This window comes from Barbus barbus, assembly GCF_936440315.1.
Source record: "Barbus barbus genome assembly, chromosome: 21".
In the NCBI taxonomy this organism is placed as follows: Eukaryota; Metazoa; Chordata; class Actinopteri; order Cypriniformes; family Cyprinidae; genus Barbus; species Barbus barbus.
Genome location: NC_136749.1, coordinates 249,448 through 276,686, shown reverse-complemented (window position 1 = coordinate 276,686; position 27,239 = coordinate 249,448). Strand labels below are relative to the sequence as shown.

At 41.6% G+C, this 27,239-nt stretch overlaps 1 protein-coding gene across 2 annotated transcripts in view; it reads right to left on the bottom strand.

The window, feature by feature from the left end:
• LOC306887292 (threonylcarbamoyladenosine tRNA methylthiotransferase-like) overlaps positions 1-27,239 on the bottom strand; it is a 266,928-nt gene that overhangs the window by 195,082 nt on the left and 44,607 nt on the right. For both annotated transcript variants that reach the window (XM_079444918.1, XM_079444919.1), the window contains exon 4: positions 15,163-15,247. In XM_079444918.1, coding sequence (XP_079301044.1) covers positions 15,163-15,247 — 85 coding nt within the window. The remainder of the gene's footprint in view (positions 1-15,162; positions 15,248-27,239) is intronic.

The following is a 27,239-nucleotide window of genomic DNA, read 5'->3' as shown; positions in this document are numbered from 1 at the left end:
GTGAAGAAGCATTAGAGAAAGAGCATCCAGCCAGACAAGCCACTACAAGAGAAGAATGAATGATTCATCCGTCTTTTATCCTCGGTGGCACTCCGCAATCTCCTCAACGCCGTGTGTGTGAGGTCACACTGAAACAGTAGGCAAAAGAAAGAGCGATCTTGAGAAGCCATGAACAGTCAGTTTTTTAGACTCCAAAATAATAATGCATTCAAAGAGACATGAAAACCCCAGATGAAATGCCCAGATCTGGTTTAAAAGGTTTGTCAAAACGCATCATTCACAGAGCTGCTGGAACAAGTTTACAGGATAGTGTTTAGAACTGAATAACATTTAACATGTCAATCAAAAGTCCACACATCCTAATGAGCAAGGCACTGCGCAGGCCGGCTCTGATCCCTGGACCTTTCAGAGGAATCACATTCAACAACACATGGAAAGAAAAAGATACATTTGTGAAAAGATGCAATTTTCTTACAGATTTTATTTTATTCACCATTACTCATTTTGGACGTCTTTGCATCTCGATTGCTTGCGAAACAGTTTCAAGGTAATCTGAACAGCGAGCGAAGAGAGCTAACCACATTTAAATGGCAAGTCCAGATCATTCCAAAACCAGGCCAGGGATTTCAGCCACATTCGGTCTGAAGGCTGGAAATAAATACACTGCTGACACAGAGTCAAGCCAAGCAAGCCAAAGAAAAATTACAGGTGATTAAGTTTTGGCCCAAATGTCCTTACCAATATAACCTGGGCGGAGAACAAGAGGTACAAGAGTATAAAACTGGCATGTGGCCTCAGATGTGCCACTGGAGATGAAGAATGACTTCACAAGCCAACAACAGAATGGCAGACTGCCACAGGAAAGAACTACAGTGCACACGGACCCATGGCTCAACGCCAATCTGCAAAACATGCCTGAAATGAAGTCAGTCCTTAATGGAAAAATAACAGTCGAATAAAACGTAATGCTTGAGCTGTGCGAAATGAACCAAAATGGCTGCTGTGTTGCTCAGTGAGATTTTATCATGCGAGTGAACGAGGGAGACTGGGAAAGTTCTTGGATGGTCTCCAGATTGAACGGTGTCAGAGGTCACGCCTGGGACGGTGACACCATTAGCTTACAAATCACTGAGACTGTACATGGAGTTCATCTCAATTAGTGCTCAGTGTTCACTAGAGCATGGAAAGACTGGTAGACTGGTCTGTCTCCACTGTATGATGATCTGATGCACTGTCCAATAACCTTGGTGTTTTTAATTCAGTTCAAATGCAATAGTTTTAACAGGGCGGTTAATGATTGTGCAACTGTTACATTATCATTTAGTTCCCCTAATGTCATTTCAAACACATTCGACTAGAGATGCACAGACTGCAATTTTCTTGGCCGATTCTGATTAAGTGTGACCTGCTGATACCGATTTTTGTCAATTCAGATTTTCTTTCTGAGAACTATAATTGACAACAGATACAAACAAAAATTGACTTTAAAGCAGAAAATATTGACAAAAGAAATGATTAAACATTACAATTCCCCCAATCTGGACTAAGTTACAGATGTTCTCTCACTTAAACAACTCTCAAAATAATGTGCTCTGTGACTGAAAAGAGCTAGAAATGAGTTGCTGTATGTAACAAAACAGATGTCAGTTCCCACTGGGTTTATTTTTTTCCTAACCTTTTTATAAATGCAAGTCATCTTTCACATCAAATTCTTACATTTTTTCAATTCAATTAGAATAATAAGAAACTGTTGTCACCCTTCAGAAGAAATCAGTATCAACAAACTCCATTTGTCCACTGAGGAAACACAAGCTGCATCTAAGTGGCATTAGATCTATTTACACAGACTGTTTGATGAAGCCGAGGTAAATTAATTTTACACCACAAAAATGATGTTATAAGATTGTTTTAAATCATTTCAGTGTCACATTGCAATCGTGCTGATATTCAGGAAAACATCTCCCGTAACATTTTTCACCCCAGTGTGCATGTATAACTTTCTGTTGTGCTCCTCAAGCCTGACACATACATTATCAGTCGCCGCTTACACTGACTGCAAAATCAGAATCCTTCAGAAACCTTCTCATGCAAACAATTTTGGTGGTCAAGTTTCAGTGCTTAATCATGCATCTCATCTGGTCAGGCAAGTAAAATTCTCTCTCCCTTGCCCCTTTAAAATAAATCTGCTTGTCCCAGACAAGCATGAATCGGGCCCTGTAGTGCCTCCACAGTTTACTCTGGCTTTACACAGAATACAAATTGCAAACTTTGTATCGTCTTCACTAACAGTGAAGAAATTCTACGCCGACGACGTTTAACTGGTTCGGTCATGTCAGGAGTCTAAATGCAATGACTAACTAGCAGTGCGATTTTATCCGAGAGTTGAATGAATGATTTGATCATCAGTGAATACCCAACTTCAATTGCAAAACCCTTTATAACACTACAAGTCATGTGGACGACTGCTATAATGCTTTCAGATCTGGACAGGTCATAACAGAATGTACTGCCATGGTGGAAAATAGAGAGTCAGAAAGAAAAAAATGAAAGAGAAAGAGGGAGTGATGTGTGTGTGTTTACTAAAAAAAATAAAAAAAACACGTCAGTAACTCTAATTGACCAGGGTCAATAGATCCTCAGTGAAGACAGTGCTGAGACTCGGAGATGATCTACTGGCCCAGTTCAATCAAGCTCAAGACTTGACACCTACTGCACAATCAAAACACACACCTGTACTGCAGATCCTCTCAGACAGCACCTCACATCCATAAACAACAGCCCTGAAGCCTCTCTGGACAAACACTCCTGAGAGCTGAATGAAGCTGGAGACGGCCTGCATCCGTGTAGGACGAGCAGTGCAGGAAGATAGAGTTGTTATGGTGGTGCTCTGGTGATTGACAGACAGTGAACACTCAATTTTCCTCCAGCTGTACTCAGCATGTCACTCCTGCCCATCCCAGACTTCTGATCGCTAGAGTAGAACTGAGGCGGAACGGTTCACACGTGGCTTCATTAGACAATATTAGGCTTGGTGAGACAGGCCTCAATATGCACCTAATAGTGTCCCTGAGATACATAGATATTAGTAGTGTTAAATCAATCACCACTAGTGCTCATACTGAAGTGTGTTTTCCTCCAGACGGGTGTGATGTTGATGAGAGTGTGCTGATACTACACTAACTGATCAAAGCACCATTTTCACCTGTTGGACCAGGAAACAGACAAAATAAATCCCACAGACGGTGTGAGGAATGGAGGAGGAACCAGATTCATGTCTACAGACCAGAAGATCACAGAGAGACATGCTAACAAACAGTCAGAAGACCATAGCAAACATCACTGGGAGATCTTTATTCAGTCGTACACACAGTAGAGGTCTGCACGGGCTTTAAACTGAAGCCCGAACCCGGCCCGTACCCGCGATCATTTAACCCGACCCGACCCGACAAACACATTTACATGTTAAGCCCGAACCCGACCCGAACCCGAGGTCCACTCTATTTCTCACAGCAAATAAATACCATTTTTGCAATATGTTGTATTTAATGATTGCTTGAATGTCGTCTCTCAGTTGTTGAATTTCGCGCAGACGTTGCCACAACGTAAATGTGTTTGCTCAGTCCGATCTCATGAAAGTGCGAATACCACGAATTGTATCTGTAGTGCTTATGATACGCAGTTTTCGTGTGCATATGATACGCACTTTATGGGGTGTAATAGGCACGCACTCCGCACCCCTAATCCTAACCAAGGGGTTTACAGTACGTAGCATATGCATGCAAAAAACATTTTTGGTGTATAAATGGCACTAGAAATTAATTTGTGGTATAGATACACACTTGATCATGAGATCGTGTTTCATAATCTGCTACTGGGCCGGCCCTCTGTCAAATTTTAAAACCCTGTGTGGCCCTTGAGCCAAAAAGTTTGCCCACCCCTGGGCTACACAGACCACAGACACACAGGTAGAGCCTGAGTGTCTGTGGTCTGTGTAGCAGATGCACATTGCACATCTGCGCACGCAACTTTCTCTCTCTCGCGTGCCGGTCACCACAACACAGCAAGCAGGCAAAGCACTACGGCACGCAAACTATATATAGCCTATTTAGTTTTTCTTAGTTACAAACCCGAACCCGACCCTGTTCAATAAACATTAACCCGAACCCGACCCGAAACCCGCACATTTTTCGGGACCCGTCGCGCTCGGGTCGGGTAGCAGACTTCTAACACACAGTGACTACCAGAGACCGTTTAACAAGAGGAGACTCACGATTCTTCCAGTCACTACAGAGCGGAAAGCTCATCTTCTGCTCTGCCCTGTTAGAAGTTCATTAGCACTGGTTAGAGAACGGGGCAAAAGTAGTTTGCTCTCAGGGTTCAACTCAACTGTTGACTTCCAGAGGCAGGTGAACATACAGGCCACCACTACAATCAGTCTGCTCTACAGAAGAGACGAGGGGAAAATAGCAGGCCGAATGGAGAGGAGGAGGTACGGTACTAGGGCTGTGCAATTAATCCAAATACAGACCGCCAACAGTTATGAAAATACAATAATCGTGATAAAACGATTATCGCATCCCATTCCCCCCCTTTCCAGCAGTATGTTTTCGTTCCTCCATAAAAGCCCAATTTCACGTGCAAATCAGTAAAATCATGTAACGTAACTAGGGATGTTCATTTCAGTTATTTTTCCTAACCAACAACCAATGCTCGTTAACGATTATTAACCATTAACCAACAAGATTTTAAATTACAATTGAATTAAATTAGAAAGGATAAGTGTCTGTGACCAGTTAAAAATACTAACATTTGTTTTCTGGGGATTAATTTTTACATGTGCAAAAAGTAGCAAACAACAGAACATGAGGATTCACATGGTCAAATCATATCACATCACGCACCTGCTGCGAGAGAAAAACATAATAAAGCTAGGCTAAGACTTAGCCTAAGATTGCCTAGTGCGAGTACAACCTTATTCTCCCGCATCCCGCGCGCAAGTTTTGTCCCACGCCGCACTCATGTTGCGTTGTGTCCCGCAATCGTGCAGATCTCTACTCGGAAGGTGTCTGTTATAATATTATGATCGAGGCTCTGAACTCTGAGCATAACTTGTTTTTCTATAACAAACTAGAAAATATTTTCTATAAAAACGTTAATGCCCTGGCAGTGATTTGGGTTGATATTTAATTTGATTACATTAACGTTATAAGTTGAGATTTACAAGAAATATTTTAACTAGGGATGCATCGATCCGATACTCAGGATCGGTATCAGTTCCGATACTGGAATTTCTACTACTGGAATCGGGTATCGGTCAGAAGAGACCGATCCAAATCCGATATTGTGCGTATACTATTCTGTGTTATTGTTAAGCCCCACGAAAGCACAAAAACATTAGAAAGCACCATAAAGTCAAAGTCCAAGTGTTCTGAAGCCGTTCCATAGTTTAATGTGAGGTACAGATGTTAAATTCAAGTTCAGGTAAATTCTTCTCTCCGCTGCTTCTGTCTGTCATCCTCCGTTCAGCATTCAAACTGTGTCCCGTTCGGTTAAGACAGTCAAGACGATGAAACTCTCTCCAAGAGCACTCAATAACTGAGATTTAAAACTGTTAAACGAAAAGGATCAATACACTATGCACAGATTTAATAAGCTACGCACCAATATCTCTTTCCCTTGTGCTTTTAACTTCTCTATCAAGTCAAGTCTGCTTTATTGTCAATTCTTCCACATGTACGGCACATACATACAGAGAATTGAAATTGCGTTACTCTCAGACCCTTGGTGCATACAGATAAATACAGTTTAAACATATGTACATACAACTATACAGATATACAAATGAGGATATTGTAGAAAAAAATAAGAATTAGATCGATAAAGTGGCATAAGGCGCCTGGCAGATAGAGTGCAAAACCAGTTAAATAAAAACAACACTGTGTAGATATATTTGTAGTGCAAAAGAGCTTATCAGTCTGAGGACATTGTAGAAAAATAAAAAAAGAGATAGATAAAGTGCATAAGGCACATGGCAGAATAGATGGAGTGCAAACCAGTTGAATGTACAAAAACAACTGTGCAGATTTGTTTTGTTTTGTTATGAGTGTAGTGCAAGAAGAGCTTATCCGTCTGTTAAAGTGACAAGTTGAAGTGACTGTTTGGATAGTTTTTGTCAGACTATCCGAAGAGGTAATTTGCAGTCAATGTTGGATGGGTAGTGATCAGCCAATGCTGCACAAGTGACAGGTGCCGGTCACAGTTTGTTGGTCGGTGGGGGGGGTCCTATGGGTGTGGGGGGGCCACAGAGTCAGAGTTCCTAGTGTGTTGCTGTGTTAAATGGGGGTGAAAGAGGGGAGGGGGGGCAAGGACAGGAGGGAGTTCAACTTCCTGACAGCCTGATGTATGAAGCTGTCCTTCAGTCTGCTGGTCCTCGCCTGGAGACTCCGCAGTCTCCTCCCTGATGGCAGCAGACTGAAGAAGCTGTGTGTCGGGCGGGTGGGATCGCCTGCAATGCGGAGGGCTTTGCGGGTGAGACGGGTGCTGTAGATGTCCTGGAGGGAGGGGAGAGAGACACCAACGATCTTCTCAGCTGCTCTCACTATGCGTTGAAGTGACTTGCGGCAGGATGCGTTGCAAGCGCCATACCACACAGTGATGCAGCTAGTTAGGATGCTCTCGATGGTGCCTCTGTAGAAGGTGCACATGATGGGGGTCGGGGCTCTGGCTCTTCTGAGTTTGCGGAGGAAGTAGAGACGCTGCTGTGCTTTCTTGGCCAGTGCTACAGTGTTGTTAGTCCAGGTGAGGTCCTCTGTGATGTGCACACCCAGGAACTTGGTGCTGCTCACTCTCTCCACAGTCGCACCATTGATGGTCAGAGGGGCATGCTGAGTGTGTACTCTCCTGAAGTCAACAACAATCTCCTTCGTCTTCTCCACATTCAGAGAGAGATTGTTGTCACTGCACTACCCGGCCAGGCGGCTCACCTCGCTCCTGTAGTTTGTCTCATCTCTGTTGCTGATGAGACCCACCACAGTCGTGTCATCCACAAACTTAATGAAGATGTTGGAGTTGTGTGATGGTGTGCAGTCGTGGGTCAGCAGAGTGAAGAGGAAGGGGTTCAGCACACATCCTTGGGGGGCCCCAGTGTTCAGTGTGATGGTGCTGGATGTGTTACTGCCAACCCGTACTGCTTGAGGTCTCCCGGTCAGGAAGTCCAACAGCCAGTTGCACAGAGAGGTGTTGAGCCCCAGCTGGGCCAGTTTGTGAGTGAGCTGTTGAGGGATGAGTGCTGTGTGTTGAATGCTGAACTGAAGTCTATGAACAGCATCCTGACATATGAGTCTTTTTTCTCCAGATGTGTGAGGGCTGGGTGGAGGGCAGTGGTGATGGCATCATCGGTCGAGCGGTTGGACCTATATGCAAACTGGAAGGGGTCCAGGGAGGGGGGGGGGGCAGACTTGATGTGGGTGCAAGACTAGCTGTTGCACTAGTGGTGCAACAGCCTGATTTAGTGAGATGTCTATGTGGAGCTGCTCGCTGTGACTCCGTCTGATTCAAGCGCATCATTCTGCGCACGGGAAGCCATAAGCACTTTGCGCCACTCTATTGGAGTTTTTCGTATTATAATGCTTTCGAGCAATGAAAGATTATTTATAGCGTTTCTTGTTCTGTCCTATCAAGGCTATTAATCTAATGTATAGCACAGTAATGGAGGCAGCAACATTTATGATATATATGATAGATGGGACTAGAAAAGGTTCTATACTTTGTCCTTATTTTTACACACATTCCTACATACAAGTTGGTAGATCCCACACGTCGCATGAAACTGTTCTTACACTCACTAATGCACACATCTGTGCGTATGCACGGTTTATAAATGAGTGCTCAAGTGTATATGTAATTCAAAGAAAAACCTTAAAGGATTTTATTACGCTCTTTTACAAAGTCTTGATTTTGTTTCGGGGGTGTACTAGAACATGCTCATGCTTGGTGGTTCGAAAATCACATTATTTTCCACATAATTGACATTATCACAATACCTTTCTCCCCAGCCTGACACAAAACGACTCGATTAGTTCTGGGTTTGATGAAGGCCCGCCTTCCGAAAAACAAAATGTGTTGTGATTGGTTTTTTGTCCCAGTGTGTTGTGATTGGCGAACAGCTTAGACATTGTTTCAGTATTGCCCCGCCCCTTGCCAAAGCAGCAAGTTCGCCAATATTGCCAAATCAATTCAGCACCCGAGAATATTGAACAAGAGGATCGTGCAGAACCTTTGCACGCACGGATATTGCAAGACATATTAAAGTGGTAACATTATGTTTTGTTTGTTTTTTTGGCTAAATCATGTTTTTAGATAGGATGTCAACAACAGCTTAAAAATAACTGCATTGACTATGTACAGATACGTGCAATGGTAAAATTTAATATTTATTTATTGTTCTTTAATTCTAAGATTATAACATGAATTGCACTGAAACTGTTATACAGTTGAATTTATTTATACCATAGTCCCACAGACTTACACTATTTGTGGCGGCATATATATGCAAATGAACTCTCTGCCAGCAGGAGGCGCTATTGGAGCGGTAGAGAGCGAGGTTTTCTCGGTAACACTGTACACAAAGCAGAGCTCCGCCCACAAATGCTGCTTTATCAGACATTATATGAGATTAAATGAAAATGACTTCCATAATTTTCTGAAGACAGAAACACAGTGATTTAAAAACCGCCACACCGGGTGTTGATTTTGAAACGTGCAGTGCTCAACCAAGCACCCCCCCCCCAACCATTCAAATGTCCGTAGGCGGGATTTATTTGACTGACATTCTAATGGGCCGCTTTGTGATAATCAAAACCCAGAAAACAACGCTGTAGTCCAAACGAGCCATTCTTTGTAGTTCTTGAAAAGGGATTTTTTTTTATTTTTATAAATGCCTCCTTTTGGAGTGGATTTTGAGATTTGTAACTGTAGATCTTTTTATGCCCAAACATACACACTACACACTGACTAAAATTCAAAAAGTGAAAAAGCATGATAGGACCCCTTTAAAGAAAAAAAAAAGATGGGTTTATGTGAGGGTTAGAGGATAGTATGAGCTCAGTATAAAAAATTACTCCAATAAACCTCCAGTTTGTGAGTTTGTGTCTTTTACCCATCATGCCCTCGGTGAGCCAGTTTGCACAGGTATCTACAAAGGAAGAATGCAGATGGAGTAAATGTAGTATAACAACGCCTGAGGACTGCGCAGCTGCTCTCTCTCACACACACACACACACACACACACACACACAGTGTCTGATCACTGCTGTATTTAGAGATTGAATCAGAATCACAGATTTGCCAATTAGTGTTTTACTAGTTGTTTGGTACAGCTGAGCAATATCATCAATGATGTGCATCATTTTGCAAGCTCCCACCTTCAAAGAAAATGTCTTGTTTGTTTGACTGGCCGATATAACAGTGATGTTGACAACTACTGGCATGGATGCAGCATTGCATAAAGAGCAAGGTTTGGTTACCTTTGCCATCATGGAAACAAACTCATGATTCATTTACAGCACTGAAAGCGTCCAATAATGGTCAGATGTCATGTGATCTCGACATGGCAGTTGCATGAGAAGGGATCTAATATACAATAAATGCTAAACTGTGGCTGAGAGACCATCAGGCACACATGCCGTTTGCTGATTAGGCTTATGAATCTGATGAGGCATTGAGGTGCTGTGAGGCTGAACAAACCCTCCTTTGTGCCGCAGACACTCCTCTTTCACCTCACCAGCTGCCTTCATGAATCTTCATCTCCATCCCTCTTTGTTCAGCGTGTGTGAGAGCCGCCACGCACCGACACTGAACACTGAACACTGTCAGCTGAGCTGCTCTCACTGTTCATGGTCCGCTTTCCTCAGCACACAAAACCACCTTTGCAAAAATCAAATCCAGTACAAATGTCTAAGAAAACGTGCCAACACTACATGCTGTGGGTTGTTGCCGAGGTGTGATGTGGTTGCTAAGGTGTCCTGAGTGTATTTTGTTTTAAATGTGTTGATATGTTGTTGCTAGGGAGTTCTGTGTTTGGTTCAAGTCTAGAGAGGTCAGCTGTAGGCAGATACTTTTAGTACTTTTTAGAAAAAAAAACAAGGTTTTGTACACAGAATTCTGTTTAAATGTACTTGTGATAAAGAAATTCAAAGGTTCATCCATCTTACAAAATAAGCCCTTAAGGCTGATGATACACGGGGCAACTTTTTGAGCAACGTTGCTGTCAAAGGGCAACCAGGTGAGGCACAGGGCCCACGACTGATCTAAAGGATCCAGGTAGAAATGTGTTACTCATTCTCAATAGGAAAGTGCCCAAGCAAGACTGCTAAAAAAAAGTTGCCCGGCAAAATTGCTCAAAAAGTTGCCCCGTGTATCATCAGCCTAAATGTTTTTTCCTGATAAGAACCATTATCTTTGGCAGACCAAAATCATGTTCTGTACATGTCCATGTCCAGTCTAGTGTGGCCTATTCACACCTGCTATATACAACCTGGTGGAGCCCTGCATTTCGGCCCAGGCCCGACGGGCCCAGACTTTTTTTTACGGCTCTAGGGCCGGGCTTCGGGCCAATTTTCATGTCATAGTTCAGACGCGGGACCGGGCCTCACGCCTGTTTTGGGTTTCTCCTTATTTTTATATTGTAGACATCTATCGATTAGTGATGAAAAAAATTGCAGCGCTGGTGGAAACCAGACGAGACCGTGCCGTGACTGAGAGCAGCTCGATGGTGTTTAGTGTCCCGCAGCAGCAGCAGCGGAATAGTTCTGTGTTCAAATGCACACAATAGACTAAAGCTTGCTGCAAAACCCCAAACATAACCAAGAATGTGTCTGCGGGAAATAGTAAGGAGATATTTTAATTACTTACTAATAAACTAATGTTTTCTGAGTCTGTGTCGCAAGGATAAAGCTGCTGATCCTGACTCGCCGTCTCATTAGACGCGCCTTTAGAGAGAAATGCATCTTTATTGATTATGATTAAGATAATAAAAGAGTTTATTTCATTAAGTAATAATTTAAAGCTTTCTATAGATACATTTATCATGTCTGTGAGGCATGTATTTGCTCAGCTTCGGTTAATTTTTGTTAAGCTCTCCCGTTAAAGACGCAGAAAGCGCATCATGTTTTTTTTTGTTTTTTTTTATAAAATAACTACCTTTTGTTGGTATTGTGAGTGCACACAAATACAAGTACACCCTTTACATGTCTGAATGATGTATTACTCTTACCTTTATCAAAAAAAAAAACAAAAAAAAAATGCTATATGCGCTATTTTAATTTGTTTCCACTGAAGTAAAGCCAAGTGTTGTGATGATATGAGAAGGCTAAATTGATCAAACATAGGCTATGATCAGCTCACTATTGTTACTTTATAAAAACTAAAACTTATAGGCTATTTAACGAACAAAAATGCTCCAAATGTTTTTCTAAATTAACTTATAGAAAAACAAAACGAAATAATAATTTTGCCATTACACACAAAACTGAACTATTTTAATAGCCGAAACAGTATAAACAGTTTTTTCAGGGAAAAAAAGACGGGCTCGTGTCGGTAATTCTGATGAGCTGTTGGACTTGGGCCGGGCTAGGGCCTGAGCGCCTCGGGCTAGGGCCTAAATTGGAGGCCCGTGCAGGGCTCTACACCTTGGCCGTGTCTTGATTTAAAGGGGTGGTTGCATCTTTTTCCCACCTGAGAATACATTTCAAAGATTTAATTTTGACATTCTAACCAGTCTGCCACCCCCTGGGGTCCAAGCCCACACCGGTGCGGGCGGTCTCGTATTTTCTTTATGACGTGAAAAGAACTAAAAATACTCCAGTTTTGATCGTACAGATAAGAACAAGGTATCGTTTGAAACTGCAAAGGGTCTACTTTTATTTGTGTATAGTCATAATAACAACAAAACAATATGCTTTTAAAAAAGAGAAAATAAACAGGGTGTGTTCTCCTCCAGCTCGGTCACCTCTCTTCAGACACGTAAATAAAACCTGAATCTCCGAGAATACTCGCCTCGAATACATCAGAAATATATGTATAGACAGCTTGAAATGTCTAATTGTCTAAAGTCCAAAACAAATATTCTATGTTAAAAGTAATCCGTATGAAACCAACGCGATGTCCAGCTCTCCCGTCTCACGCCCACCCGCCGCTCGCGCCGTTCACATTCAAACATCCACGCGAGGCCTGCACGAATGCAAACAAGTTCATCCCGGCTACTTTCTGTTTCTGGAAGAAGATCTGCTGAGAGAAAACCCGCAATTTTAAAATGTGTTTTGTTTTCATTCAGAGCACATAAACAATATACACTATGAAAATACCAGGTTCAAAAGCTTGGAGTCAGTATATATACACAAATTAAAACTTTTATTTAGCACACAAGTGATGATAAAGACATCATGTTACAAACGATTCTGTCCTTCTGAACTTTCTATTCATCAAAAATATTCTTCAGCTATTTTCCACATAATAATAATATTTTTTTTTTTTTTCAGCAGCAAATCAGAATATTAGAATGATTTCTGAAGGATTGTGTGACTGGAGTAATGATGCTGAAAAGTCAGCTTTGATTGTTCCTAATAAAATGTTCTGCACTCGCAAGTGAATTTCAAGTTATTTTGTGTGATAGCTAAATATACTCGGAATAAACTACGAACAAAAAAGTACATACATTTATTTTGTCCTCATTCTTTCTTGTAACTCTTCCATCTCAGTCACATACTTGACTAAATGGCTCATTATGAAGCTCATTAATGCGGGCCTTTTTACTCAAATTTACTTAGAAAATTTTAAATCAATATATTGTTTTCTGTCCGGTTCTCAAAAGTCTTGTAAACAAATTTTCTGTTTGTTTATGGCCTTATCTCAGTGACTTTAAAATTGTAGTTTTTCACTAACCACGCATAAACGTTGCTTTCTCAAAAACACAATCATGTACATAAACATGCTGCTAACATATTATTGTAGCCCAGTTTGTGCTGTTTACAGTGTTATTAGACTTTAGACACTTATATTTTTATAAGCAACTGAAAAAAGCACAAATGTCAGGGCATGTCGAAAGTTCTCCAGGCCCCCAAAACACCCTCAGACCCCAGGGGGTTAAGTTTTGTGACAAGTTGTCACTCAACTTTAACAGTGCTGGAGTTTTCCGTGAAGATAAAGCTGATGAGTGTATGTTTAATGCAGTAACACAGCGAGAGAAAGAGAGAGGCAGACAGACAGAAATGTTGATCTATGCACACAGAAAACTCATCATTTGAGGCCATTTCAATGCGATGCGCGTCTGTTCTTTTGTGTGCGATGATTGGCATGGCTGCTCCTTTCACAGCACTAGCTGACGTTTTTGTTCAGCCTTTGTAAATGATTTGCGTTTACTCAGCGGTAAGGCTTGTGTTTGCCTCTGAGCCCACAGATGCTGATATGAACCCATGTGTGTGGTGTATTGGCAAGGCATTGCACTAATTCAATATGTAAATGCCATGTAGGAGCCCAGCGCGCAGTCAGAATGCAGCAGTAATTGCATTTGCATCACAGCAATGGCTCTCAAATCTCCCTCTCTTATGGAAATCCTCTCTCCACTTCACTCTGCAGAGCTGTGTGCTTTTGAAAAGGCCTCATTCTTCAATGACTAATTTTAATAACATTTGCATATTCATTACAATTAAGGTGACTTTGAGCTTTTGGTTTTTAAGTTCATTTGTATTTCTCAAGTGACGACAAAGACAATAGCAGAAATTACATGGAATTAACGATTGTGACGCATTCCCCAAAAACAAACCTTGCAAATGAGAAAATGTTAGACTGTGAGGATTTGATAGCCAGTTCCTGATGATTTTTTTTTTTTTTATCTGAAGGGTTTTCAGCTGCATCTCAGTTCCTAAAGGAAGCCATTTGGACGCTGATGTTACAGAAGCATTGAACGTAAGACTTAAACACATGTCTCTCATCTCTGACAGCCTCACATCAGCCGTGAGACGCTCAGAGATCACAGTCAGCAGCTGTAATGACGTCCGTGTAGGGCGCATCAGTTAGCTAAGGAATAAATGGTCAAAGCAGCGTATTCTGACAGACTCAAACCTGAGCAATTAGTGTGAAACAGCGTCTCTATGAACACTTCAAAGCAGGTATGAGGGATGCTTGATTACTGTACTAGTGAGAGGGTGACAGCAGCATTAGTGAGTGTTTGCGTGCTCCAAAGAACAGTTAAAGCTCTTCTTAACAGAATTAATCACATAGTGATTGCAATGACAGAAACCCAGAGCGCCCTGCTCTCAGCCCAGCGTGTGCCCGACTCGTCCTCAACCCGCCGAGCGACATTCATCAGCATGCACAGATCGCTCTGCTTTAACCTGAGCGCTTTTACTTAAATGCACGAGGGTCAAAGGTCACGCTCTCAAAGGATGTGCTGCTGAAACAGGAACATGAGCCTCTACTGAATCTACAATGACCTGATAAAGGACACAAACACACAGTCTACATGAGCAACATCATGACTGAGATGGATCCTCATAAGGTACTGATTTGAAGTGCCCTACATAGGCGGAAACTCAGAAATGTGGGATCAAACGCCTCACTAGCGGGTTGTCAAAATATAAGTGAGGATATTTGGCCCTCACAAGTATAGTTAAACCAGCACACACACACACACACACACAGTTCCAATAGTAGTAGTTCATTTATAATTACACTAAACGTCTTATCTCTGCTTGTCTAGCTAGATTGTTTTTGGTGTACAGTGTGCATTATTTGTTGCTCAGTCACATAAAGGTCTTAATGAATCAATAACACTAATCAGTGATGCCTGCAACAAGTGTCTGTTCACAGAAGGATCGTTCAAACGAAGATTCATTCATTATGAACCACTGAAATTCCCTCATCGTAATGTTACTCAAAGAGCTAAAGCTGATCTGGAAACAGTTCTATTCAATTACTGCAGCAGGATAAAGCAGAGATCTGCTGACCCACTCACAGTCCATTCAAGAGAGTAACAGATGGCCTGCTATCATGAATGATAACTTATTAACATTAGAATTTCTGACCTAATATCGAGTCAGGAATTCATGCGTTATTTCTCCAGGCCATAACTATATAAAGCAAACCGTGAGTGTCACAGAAACGTACTTGATGGAGTTCCTGAAGTGATCTTCTGCTGGGTTTTTGACTGTGCAACTGTTCAGCAACCACAGATCAGCATCAGACGGATTCTCTGGAGAGACAGAAAGGAGAAAAAGTGATTAATATTCCTGCTGCCATCACAAATTACTCAGTCATAACACAATACTGTGGTTTAACACAGAAACCTCGACCTCCCCAGGTTTACAGCTGCCATGAGAAGAGTGATGCTAGAGCAGGAAAACAGCTTCAGCAGTCAAATACCCTCAAGAATAATCTGCATTTCTATAGAGAAGCAAACTATTACTTCAGACCAGTGGCACTAACCTCTTTTCTTGTTTTATGCTCAGTTTTATTTGTAATGTATACAGTGCACATGCTCTGATGAATCAATCCAGCTCTTGTGATTACTAATAAGACGCTTATTAAAATCATCAAGTCACTCTAGTAAAGCAGAGTCAGTCTGTGTGAATCATTACACAGAACAGATATGATAAACGCTTACCGTTTACATCGCTTTTCTATGATTTTCATTCAGGATGATTGCTTTATCATTTCATGGAAACGGTCATATTTCCATTTGTATGTCAGGTCATAATCATTGTCGGAGGATGAGGTTCGGAGGGCGCTAAAGAAAGTGAACATCAGGAAAGCAGCCGGACCTGATGGGATAACCGGCCGTGTTCTGAGGTCCTGCGCCGATCAGCTCATGGCTTGTTCACTTCTATCTTTAATGAGTCCCTTGCTACCTCCGTGGTTCCCACCTCATTTAAAAAATCTGTAATAATCCCTGTGCCTAAGAACAATAAACCCTCTTGCCTGAATGACTATCGCCCAGTTGCCCTCACATCTATAGTCATGAAGGTTTTTGAGAGACTTGTAAAGAGCCACATCTGCTCCTCCATCCCTGATACTTTGGACCCTCTTCAGTTTGCCTATCTACGGATCTACGGACGATGCCATCTCTCACGTCCTCCACTCTTCCTTCACACACTTTGACAGCAACAATGGGAATTATGTAAGGCTGCTATTCATTGACTATAGCTCAGCTTTCAACACTATAGTCCCCATCAAGCTGGCATCTAAACTCACTGACCTCGGCCTAAACTCCTCACTCTGTGACTGGATTCAAGACTTCCTCACCGGCAGACCTCAAGTGGTGAAAGTTGGCCAGTTCACCTCAAACTCCATCACTCTGAACATAGGAGCCCCACAGGGCTGTGTCCTGAGTCCCCTGCTTTACTCTCTCTACACGCATGACTGCGTGTCCTCTCACAGCTCCACATCTATTATCAAATTCGCTGATGATACTGTGGTTCTGGGCCTCATCTCCAACAACGATGAGACCGCTTACTTGGATGAGGTAGAGAGACTCACATCATGGTGCCAGGACAACTCTCTCTCTGAATGTGAGCAAAACTAAAGAGCTGATCATGGACTTTAGGAAGAGACAGCAGCAGCCCTACACTCCTCTTATGATCAGTGGGACCCCTGTGGAGAGGGTGAGTAGCTTCAAGGACCTCGGTGTAAACATCTCCGAGAACCTGACTTGGACTACACACATCCAAACTCAGGTAAAGAAAGCCAGGCAAAGACTGTACCATCTGCAACAGCTGAGGAAATTTAGGGTCTCACCAGCAATCCTGAAAACTTTCTATTCAGGGACCATAGAAAGTGTATTGACTCAGTGCATCTCAGTGTGGTATGGAAACAGCTCCAATCAGGACTGCAAAGCACTACAGAGAGTTGTGCGCTTAGCTGAGCGCATCTCAGGGTCTGCTCTCCCCTCTCTGCAGGACATCTACCTCAAACGCTGCAAAAATAGAGCTGTTAAAATAATCAAGGACTCTAATCACCCTGGTAACCGTCTATTCACTTTGCTTCCATCTGGTAAGCGCTTCTGTAGCCTGATGGCAAAAACTGAGAGACTTAGGAGGAGCTTCTTGCCCCAGGCCATCAGGCTCCTAAACTCTAACTCTGTGTCATAATATCACTTGACTCCATGTAAATATCACCACATCAATAAGCTATTCATCATTTTTCTCTACCTCATATTGCTGCTATTTAAATACCCTGTACAACTTTTTTGCACATTCCTCTTTATTACTATTTAAGTCAACAACATACTGACCTGCACATTTATACTTTTTATCTTTTATTTTATTCTCTTATTTTTTCTACTTTCTTTTTCTTAATATTTGTATACTTTATAATTGCACTGTCCTTGGAGCGGACCTGACCTACATTTCACTGCTGGTTATACTCTGTATAATTGTGTATGTGACAAATAAAAAAACTTGAATCTTGAATTTCAAACGGTTCATTCTGAATACTGTGTAACTGGAGGGCAAACGACTCTAATAAGATCTGTGACGAGATATAATGCTGCTTTACAGGTGCGTTTCACACGACACAAACCTGAGGTGACCTGCTGTCTGAACTCGACTCACACACTTTCACAAGGACCTTTCTCCGAGTTTGTGATTGTTTTAGCGATGAATCACACTGTGACGCTCTTCCTCTCTGCTCTGCTCACTGGTGTAATTGCAAAGACATCTGTACAGCAGATCAGCACAGTTAGTATAGTTAAATAACAACGGTGCACCTTTAAAGCTATAAAGGATTTATTCATCCTCACACTGTTCAAATCGTGTAAAAGGAGATGTGTCTCTTTTGCATGCAGTGAATGTGAATGCAGAGAGGAGAGGCTGTTAGGATCCAAACATGAAAGTTTGTGCTTATCCATTCATTGAGTCTAAATCACTATTTGAACCTCTTTCACAGGGAACACAGCTGTATGTTTGGAAAGGAGGAGGAGAGTAAGGGATGAACAGACAGCAAGGAAAAATGAGGAGAACAAGAAGTGTCCGAAACAGGCCTGATCCAGGACTCCACATTTACCTGAATGAATGCTGGAGCAGGAATAAGTCAGTGCTTCACCAACACTCAACACTGAACTGCCAAAACATTCACTGACATAACCTAGAGAGATCTGAAGCGACTCAACGGACACTTAGGAAAAATATTTGCATAGTAAAATTTAAAACGAACCTCAAGTACAACAGGATTCATAATTAACCAGATTTACAAAGGGACAAGAGTCTATTCCCACCATTCCCACTGAGAAATGTGTCAGAATCACTGACAACACAAGTGTAAAATGTAGAAACACAAACACACAGAGACAGAGACACACACACACACACACACACACACACACACACAGAGACAGAGAGACACACACACACGCACACAGAGACAGAGAGACACACACACACGCACATACTTTCTCTCTCTCTCACAGCTGCTCACATGTTCTCCAGAAGTCATTTGCATATATTTGCCTGTAGGCTGGAGCTTAGACAAACACAGAGGCAGTTTTGGGTAAAAATCTGTCTTCAGTTGAATGAACTCACTGCAACCGTCCTTATCTGAGTCACAAAAGACGTTCCACCACCAACGGTCAAAACGCACTGAAACACAATGCTGTGTCAGCATCACACACGTTAACACATCATCCTCTCAAAAGTGCACAATATAGCACCCATCACCACTCAGTGTATCTGCGTAGTCAGAGGAATCTCTTTGCTGGGTTTTTTGAGGAGTAATGACAATAGTTGAACAAGGCTGTTGTGAATACTTCAATATGTGGGGGATCGTTGTCTCCTGTCAGATTTGTTCATAAGTGATGGTCTAGATCCCTTTTTGTTAAAGGTGGCTGCACCGGTTATAGCTGAGCCTATTACTCATATTTTTAATATGACATTAAGTTGTAATCAGATCCCAGCAATCTGGAAGCAAGCCTACATTACTCCCCTGTTCAAATCTGGTGATCGATTTGATATGAATAATTTTCGACCCATCTCTAATCTTCCTGTTCTTTCTAAAATATTGGAATCTTTAGTTGCTACTCAACTTAAATCATACTTACACTCACATAATATTTTAAATGAAATGCAATCTGGGTTCCGGTCGGGGCATAGTACAATATCCGCCACTTTAAAAGTCATGGATGATATCAAAGAGGCTATGGATAGTAAACTTAGCTGTGTTTCTCTGTTCATAGACCTCACAAAGGCGTTTGATACTGTGGACCATTCGTTATTGGTTAATACCCTGCTGAGAGCTGGTATTGGATGTAACGCGGTCAAATGGTTTTATAGCTATTTGACCAATCGTTCACAAATGGTCAAATATGGCAATGACCTGTCAAATCCAGTCCTTGTAACTAAGGGTGTTCCACAGGGTTCTGTTTTGGGTCCTTTGCTTTTCCTAATTTATATTAATAATGTTTGTGATCATTTTAATTTTTGTAAATATCACCTCTATGCAGATGATACAATTCTGTATTCTTGTGCCCCCACAGCTAAATTAGCTTTTTCAAATCTGCAGGCAGATTTCAATACCCTGCAATATGCCCTATTAGATTTGAAGCTGTTGCTAAACCCACATAAAACTAAACTTATGGTTTTTCAAAATGGGCGAACAAAACTATCATCCTTCTCCATCAAGTCATTAGATGGAATTTGTATCCAGTCTGTAGATAATTACAAATATTTGGGTTTTTGGATGGATAAAAACCTAAATTTTAAATATCATGTTGATTTTCTTGTAAAGAAATTAAAATTCACATTGGGTTTTCTGTATAGACTAAAGTCCTGTTTTTCTTTGGTTTCAAGAAAACGTTTAGTTGTTAGCCTTTTTCTGTCACAGATTGATTATGGGGATACTATTTACAGATTTGCCTCTCTGTCCACCTTGTCCAAACTTGACCCCCTTTATCACTCTGCTCTCAGATATATCACAAACTCTAGTTTTAGGACACATCATTGTTTACTTTACAGTTTGGTAGGATGGTCATCTCTGCATTTGCGCAGGCTTGAACATTGGTATATTTTAATTTACAAAGTTATTTTAGGAAAACTTCCAAAATATCTATATAGGAAATTTTTATCATTTCAAAATTCCTATAATCTCAGGTCACAAAACTGGTTACAGTTTAAAGTGCCGGCTATTAGAACAGAGGCTGGAAAGCTAAGCCTGTTCTATTATGGTCCCTGGTCCTGGAATGATGTGCAGACTAAACTTAAACTACAATCCCTCATCTCTTTAAATGATTTTAAGCATAGAATAAAAGAATTGGTCATTGCTAAGTGTAGATGTTTTGATAATTTTACTTCCACTTAAATTCATTATCAACATGATCTTATTAATGTTGTTTTTGTGAACCGTATTATATAGGGTATTAGGTAATACCTAAATGTTTATGCTACTGTATTTCTTTGTTGTATTCATTGATGATGTTGGTTTTGTTTGTGGTTTGTTATCTGTTTAATCCTGCTATCTGACCCTGTCTTGACTAGGTCTCACTTGTAAAAGAGGTTTTAACCTCAATGTGACTTTCCTAGTTAAGTAAAGGTTATATATATATATATATATATATATATATATATATATATATAAATAAGTGTGGCAAAGTGAACAAGTATTCAGGTGGAGTCGAGGCGCTGTCCGCCGGGGTTCATGCCACACTCCAATCTGTCATTACATTACTAGCTCACGGCCCCGAGGAGCTGTACACTCCATTAGAGCCCCTGCGGCCCTCAGCGCCGAACCCCGAGCCTAATTACCATCATAGCCCGAGGAGCAGAAGAAATCTACAAGCGAAAATACAATCGTGACGGGTCACACGCCGGCGGTGCCCTCCTGCTGGACTCCCAGGGTGTTCAGATGGACCGGGCTCCAGACCGAGGTAATTGTGCCCATTTAAATGTGTCTGCCAGGGGAAGAGGAGCTGGTGGGTGGGCAGAGAGGACAGCCTCTGCATTGTTATGATGGTCCTGCTGTGCTCCATCCAGAGATTTGGGAGATTAAATTCACTTCATTCCGTCATCACACGAGAGCCTGCGATCTGTCCAAAAGGGACCACAAACACCTTCATGAAGCAGGTCACAAGTGTGCCGAACCTTAATGCATTCAGAGAGAAGGTCGATTACATCCATCCTGCGATTCTTGACTTCTATCAGGAGTGTGATAAACCTGACCTGTGATGGGTCCTGAGCGCAGGAGAATGAACAAGAGAGAGGTGTTGAGGACGAGGTTCACATCACCACCAGAAACAACAGGAAACTCTACATAGACAAATACACCTCATAAATAACAAATTAAACCGATGTGAAATTCATAAATTCAGATCATTTGAAATTCCTATAGCAGGACAAGAATATTGGAATAGCCTTATATGGTCGTGAGGTGCGGAGACAAACATCAGCGTTGTGCAGAAATGCTCCTCATGTCCACAGAAAAACTGCCATAAACACATGCAGAGTGAAACTAGCCTTCAACCGCTGAACATTAGGTCTGCAGTCTGAAGATATAATCCAGTTATGAAGACGCCCTACACTACAGAGCCATGAATCAGTATGACCCAAACAGAAGAGCACCGGGTCTTTATAAAAACACAACTGCTGTCATTAAAATCGTAACATGTAAGCTGGATATGAAGCGTGACTGTTCAATGAAATGAGTGGCTTATCAGTCGGTCTGACACTCCAATCACGTTTGATTAGTCTGTGAGTGTTTGAGAGCAGACGCATGTACAGGAGTACAGGTGCAAGAAAGAGTGGATGCCTGAACTAAACACATCTGAACAGCATCACTGATGCGGATGCAGTCTCTGTCACAACCCTAACCCATCGCTGAACGCCAGCGACACCATGACCGCTCACACACACACACACACACACGTGATATCAGGAGCAGCTGCTGCATGTGGACACACAGATAAACGATGGCCAACCCGGACCGAAGCTCCTCACTAGCCATGTGATAGAGGAGCGCTCCATCTACAAATGCCTTCACAGACCACACTAGTTAAACGAGAAGAGCCGAGGAAGGAGAGGAATCCTCCGTGAGCCGTCGAGTGTTAGAAGCGCACTGAATCAGTGAGGATGCTGTTCTTCAGCAGAAAAGGCCCAGCGGACGGCTGCAGGCGTGAGGAGCCATGTTAGCACACTCATCCTCTCAGAAATTGAGACAGCAAACTTACAACACAAAGCAGATCTGCAGCTGTATAAACCACCGCTGACCAGCAGCAAGAGAAAGACAAACAGCCGGAGAAACACAGCGCTTGTGTTTAACACGCGTGTCTATATGGAATAAAACCTATTTTGAGTATATGTACAAAACTTCCACTACATATTAAAATGGTCAACGGATATTGCAGTTTGCTGATACAATAACAATGCTTACAGAATGGCAAAACAATAAATAAGATTATGGTACAGACTGATTATGGTACAACCCCAAAATATGCAGGACACTTATTTTGAAATTTCTTTGTGTTTCTAACTAAAGCTGCTCATTCAAAAAGATGAAAGATAAAATATGCTTCCTTACATCCAACATCTTACGATAGAAAGCCCATAAAACAATCACCGTATTTCAGTAGGGCTGGGCGGTATATCAAGTTTGTACGATATATCAATATATTTTTTATAAGTGATGCGGTATGAAGCAATACTATTAATATCGATATACAGTAGTTTGATACGAGCGCATATGAAAAAATAAAACATCTAGGGAGGACGCAGACTGAACTGCTGTGGAGAAAGTGCACAATACTTTGTTCCAAACATGTTACAAGCTTTATATGAAGGCCTCTAAAAACTGGTAAGATATAGTAGCCTATAGTTTTCAGTTTATTAAAGCGGCTCTGACAGAAAGGCTGTGTGTGCCGCTGACAGAGATCCTACTCATGCTGTTTAATGTGTTTGAGATGTGCAGTTCTCTTTAATGCATAACTTACATTTCACAGGTATATTCTCCATCTGTAAATGTAAAAAAAAAAAGCCATGGAAAATATTTCCATTTTGCTGTCAGAAGTGCATGAGCTTTTGCTCTGCGATTCTCCGCTAAACTTCAGACTTCATTTAGAGCAAGCGCCAAACCGACAGAGAGCACAATAACGGACTAAAATACAGGTAACCAAAATAGCCTTTTTACTCAGTGTGTGCTTTTTTATTTTCATTTTTAGTTTAGTCAATTTAACTTCTGCTTTATAAGCATTATTTGTGTTTATAGATTGCAATGTCACAATGCAAAAATGTCATTTAAACACTTTTTTTGCACATAATATAATGCTTACAGTCACTTTGTTAAATCTAAATACCGATATATACAGGTGCTGGTCATAAAATTAGAATATCATGAAAAAGTTGATTTATTTCAGTAATACCATTCAAAAAGTGAAACTTGTATATTAGATTCATTCATTACACACAGACTGATATATTTCAAATGTTTATTTCCTTTAATTTTGATGATTATAACTGACAACTAATGAAAGTCCCAAATTCAGGATCTCAGAAAATTAGAATATCAATTAAGACCAATGCAAAAAAAATGATTTTTAGAAATGTCGGCCAACTGAAAAGTATGAACATGAAAAGTATGAGCATGTGCAGCACTCAATATTTAGTTGGGGCTCCTTTGGCCTGGATTACTGCAGCAATGCGGCGTGGCATGGAGTCGATCAGTCTGTGGCACTGCTCAGGTGTTATGAGAGCCCATGTTGCTCTGATAGTGGCCTTCAGCTCTTCTGAATTGTTGGGTCTGGCGTATTGCATCTTCCTCTTCACAATACCCCATAGGTTTTCTATGGGGTTAAGGTCAGGCGAGTTTGCTGGCCAATCAAGAACAGGGATACCATGGTCCTTATACCAGGTACTGGTATCTTTGGCGGTGTGTGCAGGTGCCAAGTCCTGTTGGAAAATGAAATCTGCATCTCCATAAAGTTGGTCAGCAGCAGGAAGCATGAAGTGCTCTAAAACTTCCTGGTAGACGGCTGCGTTGACCTTGGACCTCAGAAAACACAATGGACCAACACCAGCAGATGACATGGCACCCCAAACCATCAATGACTGTGGAAACTTTACACTGGACCTCAAGCAACGTGGATTATGTGCCTCTCCTCTCTTCCTCCAGACTCTGGCACCTTGATTTCCAAAGGAAATGCTAAATTTACTTTCATGAGAGAACATAACTTTGGACCACTCAGCAGCAGTCCAGTCAAGACGCTTCTGACGCTGTCTCTTGTTCAAGAGAGGCTTGACAAGGAATGCGACAGCTGAAACCCATGTCTTGCATACGTCTGTGCGTGGTGGTTCTTGAAGCACTGACTCCAGCTGCAGTCCACTCTTTGTGAATCACCCCCACATTTCTGAATGGGTTTTGTTTCACAATCCTCTCCAGGGTGCGGTTATCCTTATTGCTTGTACACTTTTTTCTACCACATCTTGTCCTTCCCTTCGCCTCTCTATTAATGTGCTTGGACACAGAGCTCTGTGAACAGCCAGCCTCTTTAGCAATGACCTTTTGTGTGTTGCCCTCCTTGTGCAAGGTGTCAATGGTCGTCTTTTGGGCAACTGTCACGTCAGCAGTCTTCCCCATGATTGTGTAGCCTACAGAACTAGACTGAGAGACCATTTAAAGGCTTTTGCAGGTGTTTTGAGTTAATTAGCTGATTAGAGTGTGGCACCAGGGGTCTTCAATATTGAACATTTTCACAATATTCAAATTTTCTGAGATCCTGAATTTGGGACTTTCATTAGTTGTCAGTTATAATCATCAAAATTAAAGGAAATAAACATTTGAAATATATCAGTCTGTGTGTAATGAATGTAATATACAAGTTTCACTTTTTGAATGGTATTACTGAAATAAATCAACTTTTTCATGATATTCTAATTTTATGACCAGCACCTGTATACCGTATACCGCGAATCAGACAAAAAATACAGAGATATGACTTTTTGCTCATATTGTCCAGCCGTATAATTCAGCAGTACATAAGAAGTCACTTGGCATAACTGTGTGGTATTCAGTGATTGTGAACGGCTCTGGAACCACACGCCTGTAGAATGAACAACAGAGCTGCGTTCGACATTGAAGGGTGCTGTGGAGTCATAATATTTCTTTCAGGAAGGAACTGTTCAAAATAGCACACTGGTAGAAAGCGGTGGGCAACAAGAGAAACACTGGCTCCTGAGGTCATCCAGAGGAGAGACAAAGCCCAGATCAGCGTCTCCACAAGCAGCAGATCAGCCTTCGCTTTTAACATTCATGAATTCTAGAAGAGGCCAGTAGCAGCCAACAGCCATAATTTACGGCAAATCATAAAATCGGATTAAAGCTGTGTGTTATGAACGCTCTTTGTCCGTGGTTTGATTTGCAAGTCTGCGTCCTCCATTGCTCCCCAGGTGTCTCCGCACCCGTGCCTGAGCTCCACTCGACCCACACAATTTCAATTTGTTTGTGTGATATAGTGCTGCGGGTGTCCTGGAAAACCTCTGGCATAAATCAGTCACGTAAGGTGGGATGTACACACATACGGCGTTACCCAGAACCCCGCACTCTGGTCTCTCACACGTATTAAAGAAAGGTGGACAGGTAAGAGATTGATGAAAAGGACCAGCTGGGGGAAACTGATCTGGTCTCTAATATTACAGTAACTTTCTGTCTTCTGAAGTGACACAATCACCTTAAATGATGAACGGAGTGAAATTTAAACATTCACTCTCAAAATCAAATCCAACACTGATGTTGGTTTCTGCATACGCATGCAGTGAATAAAGACTTCTGAATCTCAGACAGATTGTGTCATTTTAGAAGGATTTGAATGCATCAAACAAATCATAAGATTTCCTGCAGTAAATGATCTGTGATAGAGTAAATGAGTTATTTCTGCAGCACTCATAAACCTTTCATACACGTCTTTGATGTTCCTCCAACTGCTGCTCTTCAAGACACATATAAGCTCAGTTCGGCACAAGCTTATGAAACAGATCTACTTTACACTACATTACCGCTGTCAAACATTTCTCTCTCATTTACACTAAAGATCCAGCGGATCTCCTCCAGGAGCCTCTCATTCATTCCCACTCATAAACCTGCGTCCACGATTTCTCTAGACACCCAGAAGACATGCAAGCGGGTCACTACATCACAGAGGCACATCAGGACCCAGTCTCCGCTCGTCTCTGATCAGCCCAATCCTCCGTGACCTTGGGAAAGCAGAGCAGCGTTTCAGATACACTTCACTGCACTAACTGCGTCTGCAGGACGTCCTGCGCCATAACGCTTCATACTGCCAGTGTATTAAAGCCAGTCAGGCCTGTTTCTTTATTTTAGAATCACAGCAGGGCATATGGGATCAAGTGGCGAAGAAGTGCTGGGTCAGGCGGTCAGAGATCCTCCACCCCATAAACCGCAATAAGCCATGATGACCATTTCTCAACAGCTCAATGGTGCCTAAAACGAGATTGTTAAATAGTTTTAAGTCATTAAACCAATAAATGTTGACTCTGACAGCATTCTCCCACTCATCTGAAACACTTTTCCTGGTATTTTCTCCTACTCTTCTCTCTGAATGGTGCGATTATTCAGGCGACGACTCTGATCCCGCTATCGCTTAATTGAGTCTCCATAAGGAAAAATTAAATATAACCTGAATCCTGAAGCTCACAGCGGTGGCTCTAGCGCATACACGGGAGCGTGTTTCTGTCTGGTTACACATTTTTTTCTTACTTGATTCTAAACATGCTTTTGGGTTGCTTTGTGAAACTGCACTCCTGATGAGCCACGAAATCATTTCCAATCCCTGCACTAAAAGATGTTATATTGCATCTTTATTTTATTTATTTTTTTACAAGAAAAATAAACAACAGCAACGGTATTCAGAGGAATGTGTGTGTTCCTGCCGTACGTACACACACACACACTATATTTAACCCCTTAGTGGGGGTGTCATATTACAAAATGTATTAAGATCTTTTAGAATCAAAACTTTTTATAATCTTGACAAAATAGATAAAATAAACCAATGAAATTCTTTCCAATGATGTTATAGATGTAATATTGGGAGAGAAATTGATAGATTTGTGACACAAATGCATCAACAAAAAATCCAATGGTGTTTGAATGACACCCTGTGGCTGTTTTTGGTATAACACCTAAACAAAATTGCATATGAACCTCAATTCTTTTTATATCAACTTCAAATTTGGAACACAACTTCTGTACACATA